This window comes from Sabethes cyaneus, chromosome 3 (assembly GCF_943734655.1).
Source record: "Sabethes cyaneus chromosome 3, idSabCyanKW18_F2, whole genome shotgun sequence".
Lineage (NCBI taxonomy): Eukaryota > Metazoa > Arthropoda > Insecta > Diptera > Culicidae > Sabethes > Sabethes cyaneus.
This window is the reverse complement of record NC_071355.1, coordinates 133,467,269-133,481,798: the sequence shown is the minus strand read 5'-3', so window position 1 is coordinate 133,481,798 and position 14,530 is coordinate 133,467,269. Positions and strand designations below refer to the sequence as shown.

At 35.7% G+C, this 14,530-nt stretch overlaps 1 protein-coding gene across 1 annotated transcript in view; it reads left to right on the top strand.

Annotated features, from left to right (window-relative positions):
• LOC128741874 (hepatocyte nuclear factor 4-gamma) overlaps positions 1–14,530 on the top strand; it is a 153,703-nt gene that overhangs the window by 116,427 nt on the left and 22,746 nt on the right. Inside the window, exon 4 of the mRNA XM_053837976.1 lies at positions 2,625–3,164. Coding sequence (XP_053693951.1) covers positions 2,625–3,164 — 540 coding nt within the window. The remainder of the gene's footprint in view (positions 1–2,624; positions 3,165–14,530) is intronic.

The window sequence follows — 14,530 nt, the reverse complement described above, 5'->3', positions numbered from 1 at the left end:
TATTCAGTTGCTGCTGTTAATTTTGATTGAATCGGAATGCCTTGATAAAGAAAACAAACCCTTTTTCGGGATGTTTGTAGTCAGTGCGGTTGGCTGCGGATCAGCTGTTTATGTTTGCAAGCTCCGCTATTTGACATATATTACCAATACTAATGCAATATTCAAATAAACGTTTAGGTTTTTAACGAACACATGAGATGTACAGTACAGTATTTGTCGCACTAACACAATAACGTTAGCCACTTTCGGTTCCGCCTTAATGAGAAAATTTTGCGAATGATGCATGCCGAATTGCTAACCGCGCTCTTTTCAAATCCCCTTCGTACCAACACATTGTTCCTGGTGCTAATCTCTAAAGCAACGTTCAAACGTCTTGTTGAACATTGCTCATTAGCTTCCTAGCTAAATAAAATATGGAATCAAAGCGCAGGCCATAGGGATATGTGGTAGTAAGTTGTTCAATGCTGAAGATGAACGAGACAATAAAGCGCCCGCGCTTTCGAGTAAAAGCTGTGTCACATTCTCTTTTTACCTCCTTCGTACCAACACATTGTTCCTGGTACTAATTCAGTATCAAGAATCAATACCAGGAATAATGCGTTGGAATGCTTGTGCATTGAGATCTCTACTAAAGCAACGTTCAAATGTCGTGTTGAACGGTTTGCTCATCAGCTTCGTAACTAAACTAAATTCGCATATTCGCATATGCGTCGGTGCAAACGAAATTTTGTCGAGCTGAATTTTGTTTGCCTGTCCTATGAACAGGTTGAAAATGCGGACGAGTCGCCACTGCTAAAAGGTTATAAAAACGATGGATTGCACTCTCACCTGATAAATGCAATGGATGTAACGATTTCATACCAGAAAATTCTCAAGCGTGATTGGCTGGAAGCTTATGTAAATTCACTAAAATTGTTTAACTTTATGTAAAACTTCCAGTAGTTAGCTGTAAAAATCCATCTTTTTGTAAAAACAACAGAATAGGCACACGTTTTGTGAATCGAATGGTATGCAAACCAGCAAAGGAATATGCAGCAGTTCAATGATATCTACTGAAATCTGAAATCGCTTTACTGTTCAATCGTGCGCAGTATTCTTGAATACGGGGTGCTTGTGTGGGCACCTTACTATGCTGTTCAAATCAACCGGATAGAATGAATCCAGCGTCAATCCGTTCGGTACACTCTGCGCAGGTTACCCTGGGATGATCCTGTTCGTCTACCTCCGTACGAAAATAGATGCGTGCCTATACGTCTACCCACTCTGACAAATAGGAGAAGTATATTGCAACGATTATTTATTTACGATCTTCTGGAAAATAACGTGGATAGCCCGGAGCTACGAGCCCAGATTCGGTTTAACGTACCTCCTAGGTTTACCCGGCGAGCGGATTTCTTTCGGCTTCCTTTACACAGTACTCTTTTCGCCCAAAATAACCCGATTGATGTGTATTCCCGCGAATTTAATATTGTATCTGACTGTTATGAGTTTAATGTATCTAGAAGAACTTTCAAAAATAGAATAAGTTTATATTAAGAACTGTCTGTACGGTATAATCGAAAACCAGGAAATAAAATTAAAATTAAAAAAATGCGAGTTATTGTCGTTCAAAATCTATCACTTTTTCGTGTCACGATCATTTTTGTTTTCGCAGCATGCCACCCTATTAAAGTAAGACGTAGTCCTACGTCAAAAATTATGCCTCCAATAACCACCATATGTTAAATTTGGTTTCATTTGCTTGATTAATAGTCGAGTTATGAGGAAATTTGGGTTTTGTTTTTATGGGAGCCCCCACTCTTAGAGCAAGGAGTCTCAATCCACCATAGAAAAAAATTCTGCCATCAAAAACCTTCAGATGTCAAATTTGGTTCCATTTGTTATGAGATTTGTGTTTCATTTGTATGGGAACCACCTTTCTAAAAGGGGGAGGGGTCTCAAACCACAAAGAAAAAAATATCCAGTCTCTAGAAAGAATAAGTTTTCTTATTTTTTATTTTTAGGCTATATATAGTCATAGTCACTCTACGTCGCGGTTGTTTTACGCCGCACAGCATTGTCGCTAAAAACTAATATATTTTTTCGAATTCCGTCGACAATTTTCTTTGGAAACATGATAAAATAGTCTTTCTAAACCTAGTATTTCCAGAGATATAAGCAAAGGAAAATAATTGGATTTGACAAAAACGTGTCTTTTAATTTAAATTCAACTCCCATTAATGGGGGAACGTCCAATCGGCACCAAACTTATGATTTTTTCTTGCTGACCTGAAACGAACAATCTGACAAAATTTGGTTCAAATCCGAGAAGCTCGATTACATGGCACTCGGACACTTGACGTGGAATGACGCTTATGTCAAATTTGGTTCCATTTGCTAGATTAGTTCTCGAGTTATGAGGTATTTCGTGTTTCATATGTATATGTCCCCCTCATTAGAGAGCACAATATAATTTGGCCAGTATAAGTCGATACAAATATAATAAAAGTTGTATCAGCTTTTACATTAAAAAGTTTTCTGTGTTTGAATTTTCAGTCGATAAATTGCAACACTGTTGTACAGTCGGTTATTTATCGAAAACAGCTCTTTTATTCTGGTTTTAATATTTCATTTATATTTTACAGCCGTTCAAAATGAACGAGATCGCATCAGCTGCAGACGTCCCAGTTTGGAGGAAATTGATACATCTAATGGTTTGTCAGTAAAATTTTTACTCAGAGCCGAAAACTTTAGCCGCCATTTTGGAGCAGCACTTGATGATACTAGTGATGGAGATGGAGATTTATCTAGAAAACGATTTGCCAGCATAAACGACGTATGTGATTCTATGAAGCAACAATTGCTGATCCTGGTCGAGTGGGCTAAATCTATACCAGCATTCGTCGAGTTACAGCTTGATGACCAGGTGGCCCTACTAAGAGCTCACGCAGGAGAACACTTGCTGCTTGGTTTATCAAGACGTTCCATGCATCTAGACGATGTGTTGCTCCTGGGCAATAACTGTATCATAACCAAACAGTGTCCAGATCCGAAAGTGGCGCCAAATCTTGATATATCTAGAATTGGTTCACGGATAATCGACGAGCTAGTTTGTGCCATAAAAGATATAAAACTAGATGATTCGGAACTAGCGTGCATAAAAGCGTTGGTTTTCTTCGATCCAAGTAAGATGATAATACAGTTTTCAATGTGTCCGAGTGTGTACGTATGCGGGTGTGAGTGTGGCATGGTTGAACCAATTCGTGCGTCATTATTCTCGTTTGAAAGTTGTTGTTTAGTAGATCACTCCCTGTTACACCCGTTTACAGTTAAAAGTTGTAAGCAAAAATGTGAAAACCATGTGATACAATGTTCATGTGGATATTGATCGATTTGGAAACGACAGCTCGCGAACAAAATATTATTCATTCTTGTTTTCAACAACTTCTAATTGTATAAAACTTTCTGGTTTCTCACAGCCCGTCAGTTTCACTTTCGTTTTTTTCGCATAACTTTTTACTAAATCACAGAAACCACCAGCGATCTACAGGATAATCCATTCTTATTGACTACAAATGAAATGGATAACTTTTGCGGGTTCTGGTAGATTTCTAGTTTTATTTCATCTGCTACTTATGACGTCAAAAAAGTATAAAGGTCTGTATCTAGAGGCACGAACGAGGAGCTCATGTTGGACTACGAATGTAGGTTCAATTCGACAAAGCTTGACATTTTGCAAAAGTTTGTCTCGCAAATTTTTAATTTACTATATTGTAATTCCAACAAATTTGATACAAGAAGACAAGTTTACATTTCCTAATGCTCATCCTCTGTGTATCAGTTATATCCGTTTTTTAGAGTTTGTAGTTTTCCTAAAAGTTTCAACAGGCCACAATCACACTTCTTCTGGTGATTGGTGACGATATAGCATTTTGAAGATTTTTGTGTAATTTATAGCGCCAGTCAACTTTAGGTAACCGGCTTGAAACGAATGTTAACTAGTTTAAGTCTTGCTCAAAACATAAAATATTTAGCATTGCACGCACAACTTATGGCTGATTAAAAAAACTAAATAAATAATCCGGGTTATCATTTAACAGTGGTTCACATTCGTCAATTTCCTTTCACATAGTTGATATATAGCACCATTTATTGTGACAGATTCTTTTGAAATATAATTCCCTTTCAACTAACATGCGAACAATTAGGTAAAATATCATCAATTAAAGCAGCATATTAAACGCCCAAAACCTATTTTCGAATCAGACAGTCTTAATTCTTCATTACATTTTCATATAAGATATCAGTTTTGAATAAATTTTTGCAGTATGTGGATACAATCGTGCGAAAAATAGGGTTGATCGCATACTTTTTTATAACTGTTCACTTTCGGGACATCAAATTGGACTAGATTTATTGCGGTTCTAAGAAATTTTGCTGAAATGAGGAGACTTATCATTTTTTTTGGAGATACTTCCCTAACTCAGACATCAAATTGGTCTAGGTTTAAAGCGGAAATTTTGTTAGGACGAGAAGACTTTATCACCTTTTCTGGCGTATTTCCCAAGCAGAGATATCAAATTAGGATAAGTCTGAACGTCGTTTTTTGATCTTTTGGGACGAGGGGGCTTTGTCACTTTTTGACGTAGGACTACGTCTTTGTTTACTATACTGGGACTGGGTAGCACTTTGTGAAAACGAAAATAGAAGTGTAACGTTTGAATGAAAGATTTCAAATGCTAATAACTACTGAACTACTGAATGAAACTGAACAACTGAAATGTCGTTGGATAGATAAAATGACCAGCAATTTTATGGGGAGGGGGGGGGGCTACCATAAGAGAGCAATTTTAAGGAGGGCATAAGAAGGGCTATACAAATGAAACACAAATTTCCTCAAAACTCGAGAACCAATCAAGGAAAATGAACCAAATTTGGCATGTGGGGGTTTTTGGAGGCAAGAATTTTTTCTATGGTGTACTGAGACCCCTTTTCTTCTAAGAGGGGGAACTCCGATACAAATGAAATACAAACTTCCTCATAACTCTAGAACTAATCAAGCAAATGTCATGTGGAGGTTTCAAAAGCAAGATTTTTTTCTGTGGTGAATTAAGATCCCTCCCCTCTTTAGAAGGGGGGGCTCCCAAACAAATAATATACAAATTTCCTCATAACTCGAGAACTAATCAAGCAAGTGGAACCAAATTTGGCATGTGAGGGGTTTTGAAGGCATGAATTTATTTTATGAAAGTTTGAGACCCCTCACCCTTGTGGTAGGAGGGTAAGGACTCTCATACAAATAAAACAGAAATTTTTGCGTATGTGCCATATTTTTTGTTATGTAACAAGCGGTAAGGTGTGAAAATAAACTAGGAAAACCAGAAGGTCAGCAAAAGACGGTGAATCGACGCTGCTAACTTACGTGCCTGGTGCCATTCATGTCAAAAGAGAAGCACATTCGAATGGCACGTCAGATTTGCGATGAACGTGCTTTGGCTTTAATGTTATTTGTAACCAATTGCCCTTTTAAAGGCCACAAGGGAGTTAAAGTAAGATTATTGAAACATGTCAAGCTACGCATAATCATATTCAATACAATAATCTGCGGGTTGGCCGTTCATTACTATTTCAACCTTTAGTGATTGACCAAACTCGTAACTTTAGTCATGACCTTGAAATGCGGTCAGGCATATATTAATATTTTTTTGAAACGATGATTCTACAATTGATGAAGGGACGGTAAGGGAAAGTAATGAAGAGGGATTGTTTTCCGGGAATGAAGGGGAAGGGTGGAAAGGAAGGGGGGGTAATAGGTAGCTATGCTTAACAAGTTGTCGTTGTGACTCCTATCTTTTGTCCAATGCTGGAAGGTGCATGGGTCGAACCAAGCTGTAATCAGAGATTATAACCGGATTTGAACCCACAACACCTGCCAGGGCGTGTCGCTCACTGGTACCCGTGTACCTTTGAACCACAGAGGCGCTGGACCTTTAGTGATTTTTAAAAGAAATCTCTATATCTCAATGGTTGCAGGCGTTGTACTTATGAACCCCCGTCCACGTATTTTCAAAGCCACCATTGCATTCAATGAAGAATGGAATCTGAATATTTCGCTTTTTAAACAATGGTTCTTCTATAAACATACATATGCCAGAAATGCAGTTTACATTAGTCTTTGATCTAATGATCTGATATAGTCTTACGTCATTCTTTCGTACAACCCTTAGGGCTGTATACCTGGTAGTTTTTTTTTATAAAAGTAAAGGAAAATTGTATGTGTTAAAACTGGAATGAGTGTAAATTTAAGTACGGTTGTATATAACCGTACTGCTTGTGGTATAGAAACATCGTTATCGCTACGGCAAATCAGTTCTACTTATTTCGACCAATCGCAGAGCGTGGATTTCTAGTTTGACATGCATAACATTTTTCAATTATTTAAAAGTTTCTTTGGGAAACATGTAATTTACAGCATTGTAAAGAAAAAAATTCCAATCGATTGATACCAATATCTCCAGAATCTATTGAGAGATGACTGAGTTATAAGCGTGCAAACTATGACCAGTTTTCGTTACATGTTCCCTTTTAGTTTTTCTAAAGTGCACCCCAAAATAGGAATCAAAGACGTAGTCTACCGGCAAAAAATCCCATTGCGATCTGGAATACCTCCGGGAAAATGGAACCATAATTTACCAACTTATTTTGACGTAGGATTACGTCTATGTTTACTATCTGGGACTGGGTAGCACTTTGTGAAAACGAAAATAGAAGTGTAACGTTGGAATGAAAGATTTCAAATGCTAATAACTACTAAACTGCTGAACGAAACCGAACAATTTAAATGTCGTTGAAAAGATAAAATGACCAGCAATTTTATGGAGGAGCGAGAGAGCAATTTTATGGACGGAGTAAGAGGGGGGGCTCCTATACAAATGAAACACAAATTTTCTCAAAACTCGAGAACTAATCAAGCAAATGGAACCAAATTTGGCAAGTGGGAGTTTTAGAAGGTAGGATTGTTTTCGATGGCGTACTTAGACCACTTCCCCTTCTAAAAGGGGGGCTCCCATATAAATGAAATACAAATTTCTTCATAAATCGAGAACTAATCAAGCAAATGGAACCAAATTTGGCATATGGGGGTCTCAGAAGGCAAGATTTTTTTCTATGGTGAATTGAGATCTTTCCCCTCTTTAGGAGGGGGGGCTCCCATACAAATAATATACATATTTCCTCATAACTCGAGAATTAATCAATCAAAAGGAACCAAATTTGGCATGTGGGGGTTTTTGGAGGTAAGAATTTTTTCTATGGTGAATTAGGACCTTTGCCTTCTTTAAGAAGGAGGGATCCCATACAAATGAAATACAAATTTCTTCATAACTCGAGAACTAATCAAGTAAATGGATCCAAATTTGGCATGTGGAGGCATGAATTTATTTTATGATGGTTTGAGACCCCTCACCCATGTGGTAGGAGGATAAGAATTCTCATACAAATAAAACAGAAATTTTTGCGTATGTGCCATATTTTTTGTAACAAGTAAATCCTTCTAAACTAGTAAATCCTTCTCGGAGCAAAAGACAGTGAATCGACGCCGTTAACTTATGTGCCTGTTGCCATTCATGTCAAAAGAGAAGGACATTCGAATGGCACGTCATATATGCGATGAACGTGCTTTGGCTTTAATGTTATTTGTAACCCATGGCCCTTTTAAAGGTCACAAGCGAGTAAAAGTAAGATTATTGAAACATGTCAAGCTACGCATAATCATATTTAATACAATAATCTGGAGGTCATTCATTACTATTTCAACCTTTATGGTGCACACAAGTGATTTTTAAAAGAAATCTTTTATGTCTCAATGGTTGCAAGCGTTATACTTATGAACCCCTGTCCACGTATTCTGAAAGCCACCATTGCATTTAATGAAGAATTGAATCTGAATATTTCGCTCTTCTCTTTTACAAATTCACTTAAGGGGAAACCGAAATGTATTGTCTTGCGCCTTAAAAATGCATCTGTATTGGCAGAGCACGCTTTCGCCACGTAATCAGTGCTTCCAGCGCTGTTATAATTTCCTAAAACTTGTAATTCAATTGATCGATCTGCTATGTATCAATAAACGCTCAGCAAAACATAATTGCTAATGGAAAATAAATTTAACTGAACATATCGATCATTACGTGTTCATAAAAGCGACCAATGTATAATTTGGGATTAGTTAATAGATATTTGGTTACGCACATATTTCGTTGAACTAGCGATTTCCGAAAAAGCAGCAACACAGTATCAAACTTTCGTCACATCAATGAGCTTTTAAAGAGTTTTCAACTTTCGCCGCATCGATGAGCTTACAGTGAAGTAAACAAACAAAACGCAAACGCAGGAATCAAAAACGCAATCCGATGCAAGCGGATTAATTAAACATCCTAGTGATCCTACGCATTATTCAGTTGCCGCTGTTAATTTTAATTGAATCGGAATGCCTTAATAAAGAAAACAAACCCTTTTTCGGGATGTTTGTAGTCAGTGCGGTTGGCTCCGGATCAGCTGTTTATGTTTGCAAGCTCCGCTATTTGCCATATATTATCAATACTAATGCAATATTCAAATAAACGTTTAGGTTTTTAACGAACACATGAGATGTACAGTACAGTGTTTGTCGCACTAACACAATAACGTTAGCCACTTTCGGTTCCGCCTTAAACAATGTCATTCACAGATTCTTATAAACATACATATGCAAGAAATGCAGTTTACAATAATCTTTGATCTAATGATCTGATATAGTCCTACGTCACCCATTCGTACAACCTTTAGGGCTGTATGCCTTGTAGTTTTTTTTATTGAAGGTCATCTATTGTGGTTCTTTTAAGACTGATTGCATAAAATTCGAATGAAAATCAGTGGAGATAGAGTGAAAAGTGTAACTGAAAGTACCTTCATTTTTGATGTCGGGAACGTAAAGGTTAACCCGAATCAACCCAGAATTCCCCCGTGAATAGTTTTCGCTGAAATTTTCAAGTGTCAGCTAGGGTAGATGATCCATTAGTTGCGCCACTAAGCACAATATACCTTCATTTTGCTTGTTTATTGAGGTATATGCTTCAATTATTGCTTATGGTATCCCATTTTTATTAAATTTACCAAATACAAGGTATTTGTCACAAGGCAAGACAATTGCTTTCGTTGTACGAGAAGCTTTATAAAGAAAAAATGAATTTTCCGATTCAATTATATTGTACCAACAGTTGCGCTACTGTTTTCTTAATTAAGTTTGATGTTCCTTTAATTGTGTTATTCCATATACATTGCTAGGTTGCTAAGTGAAAAAACATCGTAGCAAAACTATAGATGAGCGCCTATAGTTGTGCGCTCCAACTGCGCGTTAGATTTTGGAAAATAGGCATTTTAGCAAATAATGCTTTAATTTTAAATGGTGTAGTCTAACTACCAATATTTCTAAAAACCTGTTTTATATAATGAATGTAATTGTTTTATCTAAAATGCTACGGTGACGAAAATATGCATTAATAATGAATAGTAGCGCAACTATTGGTACTACCACAACTACTGGATCAACTACCCTACTAGGATCTGAAATAAATGCTAACCAATACATGGCCAAAGGTAAAAGGGCTACAAGCGAGTAAAAGTTACATTATTGAAACACGTCAAGCTACGCATAATCATATTTAATACAATAATCTGTGGGCTGGTCATTCATTACTATTTAAACCTTTATGATGCACACAAGTGATTTATAAAAGAAATCTCTATGTCTCAATGGTTGCAGGCGTTGTACTTATGAACCCCCGTCCACGTATTTTCAAAGCCACCATTGCATTCAATGAAGCATTGAATCTGAATATTTCACTCTTTTCTTTAAAGTATTCACGTAAACAATGGCACTGACAGATTCTTATAAACATACATATGCCAGAAATGCAGTTTACTTTACTAGTCTTTGATCTAATATATCTATATCACCCTTTCGTACAACCCTTAGGGCTGTTTACCTTGTAGTTTTTGTTGAGGCTATGTCGACAAAATATGATATCACTGTCAATAAAATAATAAATATCTTTGATTTTCTTGTTTCATTTATAACGAATAAGGAAAAATATAAAAAGTAGAAGTACCATAAGATCAATATGGGGTATGAAATGCTTTAAAATAGCCTAAACGGAGGCTAACATTACATTTTTTACATTCCATGCGTGTTTGACACATTCCAGCGTTACGAGACACCACGAGTAACCGTTTTTTCGAAGCAAAATCGTCCATATTTTACCAATAGTATAACAAATATTTTCCAAAATAGGTGTTTTGAGCTGCTATTTAGTAGTACTTTGTAAATACGAGGGCGAAATATTTGTTATAATAAGCATCATTGAATAGTAGCAGGATACTTTTCATTACGGGACACCATCGCAGATAATGCGTATTCTGAACATGATACAAACATTTGCCAAACTCTGCTCTGTTTGAAGTTTTCTCAAGGTCGACCTGTTCCGAAGATTTTTAGCTGATGGCAGCCTGAAACTCAAAATGTAAAAGTATAGTTGTGGTTTGTGTTTAGTTTTTAAGATATAATAAAAATCATTTCGTTACGGGACACCACGCGCTGTTGGGCAAACGGTATTCTGCAAATGGTGTCCCGTAACGAAAACAGTAAACTGCGTTATATGGTGCATTTTCTCTAGATTTCTATTCGGGCCGTCATATTTTCTATATCTGGTCTATATTTACTATATTCCGTAACAATAGTGTACTGATTTGGTGTATTATAGGCTGGTAATAAGGTATACGTAACGAAGTATATGTAAGGTAAAGTTTACCTCCAGGTAAATAGAGATGCCCATGTGAGAACTTTATTGAAGTATTATGAAATGCTTACCTAATCATATGATTTAGACATGTTAGTTATTGAAAGGTAGGGGCTGTGTATTAATTATGTAACGGATTTTCTCAATTTTTGGACTGACCGCCCCCTCCCCCTATGTAAGACTTTGCATGACTTTGGCAAAAACAACAAAATTCAAAAATTTTATTCAAAAGAGATTAAAAGGGTAAAAAAAAGGTTCGGGTTGATGCAAAAGGTATGCTTTGTTTGCGCTGTACGCTAAAATGGTATTAAATAGCAATTATTCGAAAACTAGGTAGGGGGACTAGGGGCAAGACGACTCTCCCGGGGCAAAAGTGCCAGTTTTCAGTTTTTTATGAAAACGACGAAGAATTTTAATCTAATTATTTTTATGATTTCTCAAGTGTCTTACAATGTACAATAAGAAGATTCATTAAAAAAAATTAAACTCTTAAAAATTAAATGATTTTGAAATTTTACTTTTATGGTATGTATGGTTATGGTGAAAACATCATTTTGAAATCTTATTTGTCTTTATGTGTTTATTTTTTGTATCACACATTAATTTGACCTAAATCCCATAGATCGGAGTGCAAAATTCAACATTTCTCCACTTTTGGTCATTATCCCCACCATAGTGGCACATTTGCCCCGTACCTATTAATATCGAGTGAAAAAACATCTGGAACGAAAACCTTATATTTTCTGTATTTGTATTATGCATTTTGAAGTTGAACTCACTGGAACTGTTTAGACTATACCCTCATCTAAGTTTCAGGCTTTTCAGGTTGAATTTGATTGTTTTTACCTGTAATTAATTGAGAACAGCTAAGGTGTCTTTCATGCTTTCATGTTCCCCCTATTTCGTTTTACTTCAGAATGATACGTTAACTCATAAATTTAAAAGTTTTTATGCAAGATGAGTTGCTATAAAAGACGAACACAAAAATTTGAAACTATTTTTGCCTAATACATTAAATTAACTTTGCAGATAACTTGCATATTATACTACAGATGTAAAACAGTTAAAAAAGGCCATGAAATCTTTCAAAAATGAAAATCTAGAAAAAGTAGCTAAAAATGACGCTGTTCGAAGTACGACATTCACTAGGCATTTCGCAAGCTACAAAATCTTTTCTCGGCTAGGACCTCTTGCTAGCGTGGTCAGCAAAGCCACTATGATTGCTGAAAAAAGCTGACTAAACAATTTCAGAAACGGAATTCCAAATTTTTAGACTATTTAAGTATTTTAATCATTAAAGTATTGAAGTAAGTCGAAAACTTATTACGTTTTTAGTGTTAGTTATAAATGTCACTTAGACTAAATCCTTCTTCTTTATCGAAAGACTTTCTTTCATTTACATTAACTTTACATTTACTTACGGGGGCATAATACTTTTTCAATTTCAAAAAATCGAATTGACATTTTGATCATATGTGTTTGAAGCCGTTTGGATGAATTCCAAAAAATGACAAAGTTACAGCTATTTGTACCGCGCATGTCTGGAGCAATTACACAGCGAATAAAAACTTCAACGCCGTTTTTCTCGAAACCAGGTCTTCAAAGTCGGTACCATAAATATCTCTAGAATGGCTCAAGCAATTCTCTTGATTGTTTTTTTTGTTAAAAAGCTTATAAAATTATCTAGTGTTCGACCCATCCTTTTTTGGATATTGCAATTTTTATATTTTTAGAAATGTTTAAAGTCAATTTTTTCAACTAACCTTACCTTACTTTTACGTTTCAATGTCCGCCATTTCGTTATGCGTTCGAATTTTAAAAAAAGAATGGGTCAAATACGAGATAATTTAATATACTTTCATATCGTTCTGGAATTTTTTAATTCGGATATGCCAACAAGCGCCAATCCATGGTACCGCAAATCATGTTTTTTTCAAATGATCATGTTTAAGGAGCCGTAGGGGAGAGGGCAAGAGGTTACCCTATGAAAACAAAATTGTAAATATTAGTATAAAATGCAATGTTTAAAATGCAAAAAACCCGAATCAATTCGCTTTTCGCGTTACGAAAAAAAATATTTGAAATGAGGCAAAAATAAGGTGTAAAAAGTGCTATGCCCCCTTAAGCCAATTATTCTGATTCTTGAGGTTGTTAACCTAAGGTTCTTATCCCGCTGACGGGGCTGCCACTGTGTCCCCTTTCCTGTTAGTGAACGACAGTCGAGGTTGCGTACCCCAGTCGGCACCATGTGGAGGTAGGGTAGGAGTTAATGAACAGAGGTTATGAAATGCACATGTTCACCCTTTGCCAGGCCAAATCGAGAGACTCTGCAGATAGTTATTAGAGTACAAAACAATTATGGTGATTCATCTATTCTCGAAAGGCTTTATGCGTATTTTCTTTTGGTCACTTCCATTTGATTTTGCTGTAAATGTCTAAAATAGCGTACGCGCAACGCCTGTCCAAAAGAGATAAATCACTACGGGACTCGTACAACGATCCTACTGATTTTGACAGCACCATCCAGTCGAGATTCGAACGTACGACGACTGGTAGCATACTTCGAAACTAACTGAGTGATTTACGCATCAGACATCATATCTTTTTTGCGGGTGTCTACCTTTCATATGTGTCCGTGTTTCCGTACAATGTCCAGAAACTATGATTACTTGGTAATATTTCTGATGATAAAGTATTAATTTTGTAAGAAATTTACTAGTAGTATGGCTATATCAAACAGAGATATTTGTGTAGATAATGAATTTTAATTTGAAGGTGCCTGTCTCTACCGCACATACTTATAATAAATACATATTTACTTGGATTCAGTCATCAAAATAATAGATATGTTATCGACGATAAAGATTACATGATTCATTATGTAATAAGTGCTTTTTCACTCAATTACTTTTTGCGTTAAACAAAACGTTACGGGATACCATTTTGAAGCACCTATTTTATTTTACATAAAAATGCTTATAAAAAGTCAAGCACATCGCGATTTTGATTGTACATATATGAATGAAGAAAATCCATAGTTTCAAAAAAATCGGATTTGAATTCTCTGGTATACGGAAATAAATGCAAAATTTTCGTTACGGGACACCACTATAAAAGTACTTGTTTTAAATGACCGCTTATCTGGAAAAAGGCTCTGAGTTTTAAAATTTTATTTTGTAAGAACAATAAGTGATAGTGTCCAGTATATACTTTACATTATTAGTGTATGTAATAATAATGTAATAATGTAAAGTATATACTGGACACTATCACTTATAGTGTCCAGTATATACTTTACATTATTAGTTCAATAGTTCTTATGTTGCACGAAAGTGCTACGAAAGTGAAACCACGTAGCAATTTTAGTTTTATTACTAACCCTTAATATAGCGAGGCTGTCAAAATCGCAATAAATATCAGTGAAGTTCGTTTGAAAACAGTTAAAAACTGGTCAGAAACCATAGACTTAGAGTAATCTCAACATTTTTTTCTTTATATTTACATTTCAACAATGTATTTTTTCTTTAATTTGGTTTTTAAAATAATTATTACCTTTTCTCACAATTTTGTTCCAAATTTATTCTATCTTTTCGTATGGACGGAATCATCTAGTTTTTGGTGGTATTGTTATTGACTAATGTTTTATGGAAGAATCTAAAATTTCTTGAACTCGATTACTTTTTGAATTATGCAAAAATTTCTGTTTAATTTGAATGAGA